Source organism: Hydra viridissima, unplaced genomic scaffold (assembly GCF_058129835.1).
Source record: "Hydra viridissima isolate aposymbiotic clone 2 unplaced genomic scaffold, HvirCarnegie_v1 scaffold_1, whole genome shotgun sequence".
NCBI classification, from domain to species: domain Eukaryota; kingdom Metazoa; phylum Cnidaria; class Hydrozoa; order Anthoathecata; family Hydridae; genus Hydra; species Hydra viridissima.
In genome coordinates this window covers 27,665,615-27,678,055 of record NW_028324300.1, presented here as the reverse complement: position 1 = coordinate 27,678,055, position 12,441 = coordinate 27,665,615, and the positions used below count along the sequence as shown (strand labels likewise).

The 12,441-nt window shown below is 30.9% G+C and overlaps 2 protein-coding genes across 8 annotated transcripts in view; both read left to right on the top strand.

The window, feature by feature from the left end:
* The window catches only part of LOC149894261 (uncharacterized), a 35,282-nt gene extending 30,008 nt beyond the window's left edge, over positions 1–5,274 (top strand). For all 7 annotated transcript variants that reach the window (XM_090076162.1, XM_090076163.1, XM_090076161.1 and 4 more), the window contains 2 exons: positions 3,570–4,119; positions 4,244–5,274. In XM_090076162.1, coding sequence (XP_089932288.1) covers positions 3,570–4,119; positions 4,244–4,301 — 608 coding nt within the window. In that variant the 3' untranslated portion in view covers positions 4,302–5,274. The remainder of the gene's footprint in view (positions 1–3,569; positions 4,120–4,243) is intronic.
* Positions 5,275–5,808: 534 nt separating this feature from the next.
* LOC149894260 (uncharacterized) lies at positions 5,809–9,658 on the top strand. The gene is made up of 2 exons (XM_090076216.1): positions 5,809–6,183; positions 8,377–9,658. Exons 1-2 carry the CDS (start codon positions 6,009–6,011, stop codon positions 8,610–8,612), a joined length of 411 nt encoding a protein of 136 aa, XP_089932342.1. The 5' UTR covers positions 5,809–6,008; the 3' UTR covers positions 8,613–9,658.
* Positions 9,659–12,441: the final 2,783 nt, after the last annotated feature.

Below are 12,441 nucleotides of genomic sequence, written 5' to 3'. Positions count from 1 at the left end.
TATACCAGTGTTCACAACTGACAAAACAAAGGAAGAACTTCTTTTGAGGAAAGTTTCAATTGCTGAAAGCAAAAACTGAAGTTTTTATAAGATGACTTTTTTCGGTCTGTTTTTACGAAAGACATGATTCTCATATGAATTTCAGTATGTTCTAATTTTTAACTAATTGAAGGCGAAACTGAAAAAACAATCCATCCAGCATTCGTTATATACGTTCGCTGGATGGATTGTTTTGTCAGTTTTATTTGTAAGCTTCGTTTTGTAGTAAACTTTAGTTACGTTCGTTATATAGCTGGATGGATTGTTTTTGTCAGTTTTATTTGTAAGCCTTGTTTTGTAGTAAACTTCAACTTCAAAATAATTACTATTTCGTGAGTTTTTGTTTTCCGTGTTTTATTATTTGGTTAAATGGTTAGAAAATAGTTATTTAGTTACAAGTTTATATATAGTGAAAAATACTGTTATTACAGTGAAAAATTAGTTTTACATGTGGCATTAGCATTAGCATGTAATTAACTTCTTTTCCTTTGAAGAAACCCTAACTCCAATATTTCTCAACAACAAAGATGTTTCTTATCAACACTTAAAATAATTGAGTTATGAATTAAGTGAAGCCGTGATTTCCAAAACTTCATTTGTTCTTTTTTTCTGTTTTGATTTTCAGTAACTCATTTGTTTTTTATTGATTTTGAACACCGCTAATATTACAAAAACCTCGTAGAAAAAAAATGGAAATTAAGTTGGACAAAAACGTATGCATACAGGGTAATATGGGGGGGGGGGGGGGGCAAGATGACGAACGTTTTAAAAAGCCTTTATATCTTAGTCAATTACTGCTTGAGTAAGTAAAACTTTATCAAGAAGTAATTATTATGCGTCACTTATGTATCAAAAAAACCTTATAAAAGTTAAAAATAGCTTGGGAAAAGTTCTTTAACCAATGTTACTTCAAATCGTCTTCTTGCCCCGTATGCGAGGCAAGATGGCGACTTTAAAAAAAGTAAATTCCATGATACAATTACCGTCTCAAACGTCTCAAATAACACGATACGATAAATTCTAGTTTATAAAATAAGAAAATAAATGGTGATGTCATTTTTAAAACAATTTATGTGTTTATGTAGGGCTAGGCAAAAAAAGCCAACTAGTCAGTTCATAGCAAATTCCAGCAGAAGAAAATAAAAATGTCAAGCAAAATTATTAATGCATAATAAAGCAATTTAAAAATGTCTAAGCAATACAAGAGTAACATACAGTATAAGTTTATAGTAAAACATGTACTTCTGCAAAACCCCCTAGGGGGGGTTTTGTCAAAGTACAATCCCATGGGGGGGATTGTGTACCCTAGGGGAAATACAGCCCCTAGGGTACACAATCTTCAAAATAATTTAGAATTGTACATGAATAAGTTATCATAGCTTAATACTAATTTTATGGCTTCCAAATTGAACAAACTGAATGAGAAATTCTAGCTTACCTTAAACTGGTGACGTAAATATTAAATGCAATGGAATACTTAGCTTTCATTGCCGAAAATAATATTTGTAAAGAAAGCATAAAAAAATCTAGTAGATACAATCTACTTCTCACTCAGCTACAGTTAGCTTGCATGTTTAGTTGAGTATTGAAGATAACGGTAGGTCGTCATCTTGCCCCATGTTTCCCTATAATTAAAAACGTGAGTTTTTTGATTTTATTACTTCATAAAGTTTTAATTTTTTATTTAAAAAGTTGTAAAATAGCATAAGAATTATTGCGAAACTTTTTGTAACCAAAACAAAATGTAAAATAAAATTCAAAAAAATTTTTTTTATTGAAATTTTGATTCTCTACAAATTAAAAGCTTATTTAAGCAAAAGTATATTTATCAATATTTATCAGTTTTTTTGTATCCAAATAAAATGATTTTATCCTTTAACTTAGCTTTTTATAATTTCGCCGAATTTAGTTTAGTTGAGTTTTGAAGTTAAACTAAAAGTTTGCAAAACGATGACCTTAAAAGAAATAGGTTAACGGTACTTATACTTTACTTTTCGTGTGAAAATTTTCAATCGTTTAGACAAGTTTACTCGACTATTACCACTTTTAATCGACATGTTTTCATTTACTTTTTTACTTTTATTCGTTGTTTCAGCAAATAAATTGGAATCAATTTTTTTTGTCTCAGTTTAAAAACTAAATTATTTTGCATCAATAAACGTCATGCCCTCTTTTTTATTTGTTTGACTAAGCTTCTGATTGGTTGATTTATTATTCGTTATTCTTTTGGTTAAAACGCAACTAAATTTTGAAAACAGCGTACGAAATGTTTCAAGAAATACTTTAAATTCTGTATTTCGTGAATTATTTGTTTGTTTAACAAATATTTCAGAAGTAAGAAATAATTCTTGAATTAATTTTAGATCTTTTCGATTGTTTTAATCTCTTCGATATACAAAATAATAACCATTTTATATTTATTGGAAACGAATTTGAGTTTATAAAATCTTTTTAAGTTGATTATCTTAAGCCATTGTAGTTGTCAATAAATAAGTATTAGTACTAACACCATTAGTAGGGTAGAGCGGGGCTAGTTGAGCAATTTTTACTAAATCTAATAGATCTCTTGGACGGTGCGTCGGATTTAAATAATTTTTTCACTATTAGAAAGATAATTTTATCTGCTAAATATTGCTTAAGAAAAAAAAAAGCTTTTAGATTTGTTTGAGAAAATATTCCCTAAAGTTTACCAAGCTGCTCAACCTACCCCAGCGGGGTAAGTTGAGCAATAAACAAATTAATGTATTTCTGTGATTACTATGAACTCTTTTATAAAACCAAAATATAGCTTTGTTATATATTAAATATATACTTTAAGTCTTAAAAATTATTTATAACCTAACTTTTGTATCTCCTAGTCTAGTTGGGGTAAGTTGAGCAGGTTTGAAAAAAAATTACTAAAACGGCATTATCGGATTCGGATTTGATTATTTAAAATGAATAAAAAATCAATAATTCTGACGCAATTGAAAGCTAAAAGAAAAACAAAGCAATACTTTTCAATATTAAAACAAAAACAAAACTTTTTAACACAATCTTTAACAAAACTTGTTAATATCAAACAAAAATAATAACTAAACGCAACGGAATTTGTTTCTCCGAATCCGATAATGCCGTTTTAGTAATTTTTTTTCAAACCTGCTCAACTTACCCCAACTAGACTAGGAGATACAAAAGTTAGGTTATAAAAAGAGCTACAATACTTAGTGAAAATTGGCGAAGTATTATCGAAAGTCAAATAAATGGGTAAAATATCAACACTTAAGTGATGCCCGAAAAAATGTTTTTTTAAGAATCGAATAAAAAAAACAGCAAAAAAATTTTTTTTTTACTATACTGGTCCAAAATCGAAAAAGTGTCTGAGCATCTCACTTGACCGCGGTCCAACAATTATTTGATGCGCTTTGTATTACCATTATATATACCTATCTTTCATCCATTAGATGTTTTGTCATTTGATGCGTAGTTTTTTGAGATATATTAGTTGATCAACTAGCCCCGCTCTACCCTATGTTTTTTTTCTTCTTCAGATGAAAATCAAAACTACAAGATGTTCATGGAATGCTTTTTTGAAGCGCAGGCGTCGATGACAGGGGACTTGAAGAAAACAATCAATGAACGAAAGTGGGGGATTATTATACGCGATGGAAATACTGCTCATGAAGTTTCACATGAAAATTATTTCATGGAGAAACTTATTGACGCAGGATTCCAGTTGGATGAAATGCATGTTGTGAAAAATATATTTTCTGATGATGAGAAAAAACTTCTCATGTTATGTTCGACCAACGTTCGTTGTGTCTGCTTGAATCATCCAGTGAAGATCGATGGATGGACACCGAGTCATAAGATTGATTCGGTGTGGATAGAAAATAATCGTTCTTTAGTATCAAAGAATGAGTTTGAAGGTTTCGTCCTCCCGTGGATTCGATTAACTGAAAAATTAATACTTTTTCTTCACGATGACACGAACTTCATTGATGACATTTGTGAATGGCTTTGTGGTTTAAAGTTCGTGAGGTTGGAGATCGAATACCGTGGAGAACATTTTTATAACATCGAAAAGTTAAAAAAGTTGAGGTGAGAAACCACGAAAATCTTTTAAATGTTTTACTACTTTTAATGTTAAATAAATATGTAAATGGTGTCAATAATCCAAAAAATTTTTATGAAATGAAATATATTTTTTTATGTAATCTATCAGCCAGTTGAGTCATGGTGCGATCCATGAGGAAGACAGCCAAGGAGCTCATTGTGAGTGAGCACACAGTAAGAAGTGTTGTTAAATATGATCTGAAGACCAAGTCTAGAGCTAGGTCCAAAAGCCATCTCATTACTGAAGACGTTCAGGCCAAACGTGTTGAGAGAAGTAAGATACTTTTGTCCATCCTTAGGAAAGGTCAACCAATAAAACTCTATTCTCAGATGAAAAACTTTTTACAGTGGATTCTGTATCAAATAGCAGGATTGATCGTTACATTACCTCAATTCTAGAAGAAACTCAAGAATCCATTTCGTTTAAGTTTAGGACAAAACATCCTGCTTCTGTGATGATGTTTGGAGTTGTGGCTTTCAAATGCCCTAAAAATGTCTTCCGTTTTTATTGATTCAGAGGTCAAAATCGATATAGATTTGTACTTAAAGAATTGTTTACCAGTAGGACGGGACTTCCCCCCTCCCCCCCTCTCATACAGTCAGAAAGCCACATGAGTGGCTGAGAAAAGACACCCTGGATTTTTGAGAGAAAGTTTTGTGGTCACCGAGCTAACCAGATTTAAACCCTCTGGGCTGCATTATATGGGCATATGTTGAGTCAAAGGCCTGTGCATCTTCCCACAACAGAGTTGCATCTCTGAAGCCTCAGTCATCAAGTAGTGGAATGCCATCACCAGTGGAGTATGTTCTGAAGACATGTAAGACGCTCATTTTCAAAAAGTCGTGCGAATTTATAAAGGCGTATACTGCATATGGTTCACTACGAAAAATACGAAAGTGTGAAAATGGTGCTTTTGTGTTTATAGCAGACCTGACTAGTCAAAAGAATTTTAAACTCCTGATGGGAAAGGCGGTTTGTTGTTTCTATTGCAAATATACACAACATTTCTGCAAGAAAAATCAAAGAAAGGGAACTAACAGATCAGTTGTAACGTAACTTAGTCACAGTTTCTTAAATTTTTCCTTTTGGGAAAAAAACTTTATTTTGAATAAACATATAAACAAACTTCTAAAAAAACTTGTTTTGCTTTTTTCCTTAAATAACAAATCTGTAATCAACCGTCGCAGTTTTTAAAAAATGATCATTTTTGTTTTTCTTTTTTATAAAAAGATTTGAATTGGGTACATGAAAAAGCGTTCGTTGACATGTTAAAAGTATTTAAAAAGCGTTCGTTGACATGTTAAAAGTATTTAAAAAGCGTTCGTTGACATGTTAAAAGTATTTAAAAAGCGTTCGTTGACATGTTAAAAGTATTTAAAAAGCGTTCGTTGACATGTTAAAAGTATTTAAAAAGCGTTCGTTGACATGTTAAAAGTATTTAAAAAGCGTTCGTTGACATGTTAAAAGTATTTAAAAAGCGTTCGTTGACATGTTAAAAGTTTTTAAACAGCGTTCGTTGACATGTTAAAAGTTTTTAAAAAGCGTTCGTTGACATGTTAAAAGTATTTAAAAAGCATATAATATATGATTGGTTTGTTTTTGTGGACTAATCGTAAACATTTCAATATAAAGTTGTAAATTTTTCTTGACCATGTTTCTAACCAGGGCTGTGGAGTTGGTAAGCCGCTGTTCCGACTTTAACTCTTTGATTTTATCATGGACCGACTCCTTTATAAGTAACCAATTTGTAACAACAAAGCTAATGTAGTAAAATGTCAAAATTGGCTATTGCATCACCATGGTACAAATAAACCAACCAGTTGGTGCTTTAAACAATATTTATTAGAAAACAATTTCTGAACAAACAACTTTTATGAACTCTTGTTATGCAATAAACTCTTATGCTGTCACTAATAAAATAATGAATCAGTCGGACAGAAAAAACTTGTTCTTCTTTAAGTTCATATTTTTGAAGAATCTTTTCCACCAAGATCTGGAGAAATTCGCTGGTGTGATTAGCTTTGGTGTCTTTTACTGCCAATGTCAAGGTAACTACTTCATTTTTTTCAAAAACTAATCGGACATTGATTGCAAAATTGTTCACTCTGTTAAGAAACAGAAAGCGTCCCTTGAGAAATTTTTTAAATTCTTCTTTTTGTTTAACAGCTTCTTCAATCACTAATTTTCTAAAAGTTTATTATTTAAAATGCTCTCTCTCTCTCACAGGGGAAGTGATTTAGAGCACAGGGAAAGTGTTTTATGATTCTCAGTGATAAGCAGCAAAATACCCAATTGCATATCATTGTTTTAAAGGCTCTAAACTAAAACTCCTTGCCCTCCAGTTATTGCAAACTACAATTTCCATTATGCTGGATATTCTACAGCTATCAGTGCATCCTGGGACTTGTAGTTTTGTAACAACTGAAGGGCTAGAGTTTGACATTTGTGCGTTAGACTAACAGAATATAAGCATTTTTACATGAAAATTATGAAACTTTGAAAGATTTTTATAAAGCTGGGGTCGAAGTCGGCATAATTTTTCCGACTCCAACCCGACTCCAGTCAAAATAAGCTCCGACTCCGACTCCTCAGCCCTGTTTCTAACTTAATGTTATTTATAAGACTAATTCATAACATTTAGAACTATGAAGAAACCGTCAATAATTGAGATAATTTTATTTGGAAAAATCATCGTTTATTATTTAAATCCCTATTGGGGCAGTTTTGAATAAAATGAATGGGGCACCTTTAAATTGCTATTTAAACTTCTTGCACTTTATTCCTTATTAAACTTCTATTCCTTTATTCCTACAGAATAAAGAAGTATAAAAATTTATTATTTAAGACCAAGCTTGGTTTGACAACTAAATATACTGTCGCACAAGTATTTAATAAAGATGAGAAAATAGTTTTAAGGGACTAAAAAACAAAAAGCTCTAAAATTTATTTTGGTTTGACATATAAACAAGCAAAAGAATTAGCATTTGACGGAAAATAAACAAGCCGGTACAGAGTGGTTGAAGGGCTTCATGAAACGCCACCAAGAACTTTTACTTAGAAAACCTGAAAATACAAGTTTGTCTCGCTCAACAAGTTTTAGTCAGCACAATGCAAATCAGTTTTTTGATAACTATGAAAAAGTTTTAAAAAAACATGATTTTGCTCTTGATAGAACTTATAATATCAATCAAACAAGCATTATGATAGTAGTATAAACACCCGACATTATAGCATCACGTGGAACAAAATAATTAGGACAGTGTGTGTCTGCTGAACGTGGACAACTAGTTACTAGATGTGGTATATGAAAAAAAAATTAAAAAAAAAGAATTTTAGTCCCTTGCAAGTACAGAAGACATTATCCAAGAGTGATAAAGTTTTGAACGGAAGTTACTTTTGTATAGAGACAACTTTTCCACTCCACCCCAAAAGCATCATAAAAAATTTGCTGTTTTCAATCCCTTCTAATTTAACTTATTGAGACTCCATCAAATTTGGTTTTTCTTCCATCCTTTGAGTATCTAAGTAATTTAATACGAATAGCATTGACTGGTTTAAATAGAAACTTTAATCTTTGAGAAAAATATTTCTGAGATTTGACCTAAGTGAAGTGTAACTCTAAAGAAGCCTTAGATTAGAGCTCTAAATTGGAGCATACCAAAAAGAAATTACAACTTCTGGTGGTGACATAAAAACTTAATTTATTAGTTCTTTTAACAATATTTTATTTTATTCACTTGAAAGGGACGAAGAAGGGAGATTTTTTTTACTGTTTTTTTGGATTTTGACTCACTGTGCACTGCAAGACGACGCTGCTGTTAAAACTTTTGTTTATAGTCATTGTTTGTAAAAAAGGCTGATAGCGCAATGGCCGGTGTATTAGATATCAGTGATCATAAAATAACAAGTGTAACAGGTCCTACTAACAATCAAGATGCTGCTACTAAAAACTATATTGATAATAATAATTTTTTTTTAAAAAAGATCGGGTGTACAATGACTAGCACTTTTGTTATGAGAATTAATAGATTAGCAAGTTTAGCATAACTTGTTAATGGTCATGATGCAGTCACTAAAAATGTTAATGATGTTATTAAAATTTTAATGATGCAAGCTTCTGATACTTATGTTAATGAATACTTGACAAGTTATATTGAATGTCTATATCAAGTTGATGGAGGTTTTAGTACAGAACTAACATATGATAATACTACAAAAAAAATCTCCACTTTTTTTGATAGAACTCTCATTGGTTACTGGTACTGCATTAGCATCTATTGGAAGTAATTCTGGATTCAATGGTGCACCAATAGTTGGATGTAAGACTAAAGCAGATGCTGGAGTTCTAACTAAATGGATATGTCTTTCTATTCATTGGAATGTTCCTGGTGGAACTCTTCAAGCTAAACATGGTGTAATGAAAAACAATTTTTGCTTCACGCTCATCTACTGGCATTACTCAATTAACATTTGGTGATTTAAATTGATCAGTATTGCACCATTAGTTGATAAATTCGGTGGTACCCCATCTTCAACAAGTTTAAAAAAGGTGGAGACACTATGTCAAGTTTGGATATGAATAACCACAAATCAACAAATGTCTCTGATCTACCTAGTGCTACTAAATATTATGTTGATGGAAGCTTTATTAAAAAGACTGGTACCACAATGATTGTTCCTTTAGTTATGAATTTGAATAGTTTAGCAACTTTAGCAACTCTCCTATTAATAATAATGATGCAGCTACTAAAAATTATGTTGATGGAAGCTTTATTAAAAAGACTGGTACCACAATGGTTGTTCCTTTAGTTATGAATTTGAATAGTTTAGCAACTTTAGCAACTCTCCTATTAATAATAATGATGCAGCTACTAAAAATTATGTTGATGGAAGCTTTATTAAAAAGACTGGTACCACAATGGTTGTTCCTTTAGTTATGAATTTGAATAGATTAACAAATTTAGCAACTCTTCTATCAATAATAATGATGCAGCTACTAAAAATTATGTTGATAACATATATTTATCGTAACATTCATCCAACCATCAACACATGGTCAAACTTTAACCAACAATGGTTAAAGTTTAACTATTTGTTAACGGTTTCTTAATGTTTGCGATAAAGTTATTAATAAGTTTTGATTCAATTACAAAAAAATGGTAGAATTTGACTATGTGTTAACGGTTGCTTAATGTTTGCGATAAAGTTATTAATAAGTTTTGATTCAATTACAAAAAAATGGTTCGAGGAATATTTCCTAACTTGTGTTCGGACAAACCTGATGATTATATTACACTGAATGATGTTGATGGAATTCAAATAATTTTAGTAGAAGAACTGTTTTAAAAAACCTTTTATCTTACTTGTTAACATGTTTTCAAATTGCATTTGTTGTACTTTTTTTCTCTTTTGATACATAAAAAACTCTTAAGAAACTTTTAGTACCAGAGTTGTACCCTTAAATTACTCTTAAAATAAGCAACTTTCGAGTACTGTTAATATTTCCAGTAAGAGTCCTTAATACAGCGTTGTAGAAGTAGAGCGAATATAATACTATTGCAATACAAACTAAATATTTAGCTTCGTTTATTTAACATTACTTAAAGTTCGACGCAATAGCGATCTTCAGATGTTATTATATCTGAAGATCGCTATTGCGTGATGATTTTAATGAACAGGAGTTTTACTCCGACGATGAAACACATGGCTTGCAATATCTTCAGATCTTAAATTTAAGCTTGAAACCTTAAGTCGTCCACAGTTTTGCTGACAAGACCAGCAATGATGGTGTAGACGGCTTTAAATTTTCTCTAGATGATTGTAGTTATTGGGGCTGAATCTATGCTCAAGGTCTTTGGAATATAGATTGCATCTGGAGTTAGGATCTATGGAATATAGATAGCATCTGGAGTAAGCTTATCAAGCAAGGGTAGTGTGGTCTGACAACTCTTCCTTATGATTCTAGATCCCTTGACAGTTGTCAGTTATGTGCTTGATTGTTAGCAATAAGATTTCTTAAGTTAAATACGAAAAAAAAACATACTCTTTTGAAATTTTGTAATCAGTACACCGGTATAAACCACGCGACGTCAGGTTTTTCAAGGTTTCCTTTTTTCATAGTCCTTGTATAATTTTTTGTGATTGTATAACTTTTTGTAATTGTATAACTTTTTGTGATTGTATAACTTTTTGTGATTGTATAACTTTTTGTGATTGTATACATTGCACTTCGGTATTCTTTTTTAATACTATCAGAGATGTAACTTTTTATGATGGGTTTTTAAGCAAGAAAAAGCCACGAAAAAAAATTTTATTTGCTCTCCTGTAAAAAAAAAAAGGTAAGTATGTGACGTAGTGTTATTTAACTCCGAGGTACTGATATTGAAATGTCTCTTTTACCCTTATCCCTTCCGCACCAACAAAAATTAGTTTTGTGAAAGTACCTGTGTCATTGCCGGCATAAACTCAGTTAGTTGAAACTTTTCTCAATAAACTGAGTTTAATGACTTGTCTTAATTGAGACTTGTTTCAATTAACTGAGTTTATGCCGGCAATATTTACCACACAGAAATAACAATTGTCTTGATGATTACGAGGCTCCCGCCAAGTTATGGTTGTCTTGAATTTAAGAGCAGATCTGTTTCCATTGGACCATTGTCGCAAAGAGACAACACAGCTTTGGCATATAGTATTTAGTACCCTCGGCTTTTGTAGATTGCAATATTTACGTACACAATTAACACAAAACTGTCTGGATTGTTTAACAACGTCTTCTCTTTGCAGCCTTCGTTTCAATTCTGAAAAAAAACTACTAATGTACAAGTTGAAACTGACTTAATATGAACCATCACCTTAAATTTGATTTTTGAATTAAGCACAACAAAATGCATCATGCGATAAACGTATTATTTTCATTGGTTAATCAGTTTATTAATTTTACGAAGTAAATATTTTTTGGTCAGTGCAATTTACAAATCAGCTTCTGAAAATATTCCAAAGATATTTTTTCTACATGGTTTTTGTGCCAATGAACTCATTATCAACATTTACCAATGATACTTCTCTGATTGTGTAGGCTCTGATACGTTCTTAAAGTTGTTCTGCAAAATGATTTTTTAAAGATATTAAGACTCGATAAAGTAAATTTCTCCGCAAAAAAATTTGAATGAGACTTTGAAAACGACGATTGAATTAACAGTGGATTTAGGATAAGGTTATTTAATTCACCTCAAAGATTTTGAAGTTATTTTAAACAACTTACATATACTAATTTCCAAAAACTCTAACGAAAGTAAATTCATTTCACTATTAAATTTTTAACAACTTTTAAAAAATAATTCAAGATGTTAAAATAGAAACTGGGAAACAGAGTTCACTTCTATTGTTTAAAAAATGATATTAAATATGCGACTTAATATACTACATAATAATTATATTTACATATATCCAATAATAAAATTTGATGAATGTATTAAAATATATAGTATAGATATGTTAAAATCTATAAATAAACGTATTTGATATATATATTTAATATTTATTAAATACGTCAGTTCGTTTTTCTTTAGTAATTCTTTACTAAAGAAAAACGAACTAACAATGAAAATCCAAATTATATTCAAGTCTAACTAAATATTCTGCACCATCGCATGATAATAAAAAATAATAATAAATATTAAAAATTCAAAAACTGCTGATTTCAATTAGAACAAAAATGACTTTAATTACTTAGACTTTTAGTGTTTAAAGCCGTTTTAATCTACAGAGAGGATAGGCACGATGTAGACCTTGTCCTAACTTAAAGGATGCAATTTTTTTTTCAATTGAAAGGGGAATCGAGTGTTTTATCTTTTTTTAATGTAAAAAAAAATTGTTGAATTTTATTAAATACCAGCTGAAATACCTGGCGCATTGCTCCGGGTATTCCAGCTTGTCAAAGGATTCCACCTAGTAAAGGATCGTTAAAGGATTCTACCTAGTAAAGACCTGTGGAACTCATTAATTCTTTGAAAAAAATCATCTCATTTCTTACGAACAATATCTCGAGTTTGTCTGGTCACCGGCAATGACAATGGCAACCTCATTCACTGTTGGTGTATTGAAGCGTCCAAGATACTAGCCAACAGACACTTTGTCAGCTCTGATTATGTCAATGGCTGCCTTGAACAAACCTACACATTAGACCAATTCAAAAAAATTTTTTTTTGAAAAGTTAATTGGCTAGGTGTTTAGATAATATTAACTCCTGAAAATTTCATGGCTTTATTCCAATATTTAGTGACAGCTCAATTAACTTTACTTTTCTG

Bases quoted from the DNA above. Each gene is read 5' to 3' on its own strand.
- LOC149894260 (XM_090076216.1), top strand. From the start codon at position 6,009: ATGAACTCTTGTTATGCAATAAACTCTTATGCTGTCACTAATAAAATA. The intron at 6,184-8,376 runs GTAACTACTTCA...TTTTTTTGATAG, and splicing joins CTTTTACTGCCAATGTCAAG to AACTCTCATTGGTTACTGGT.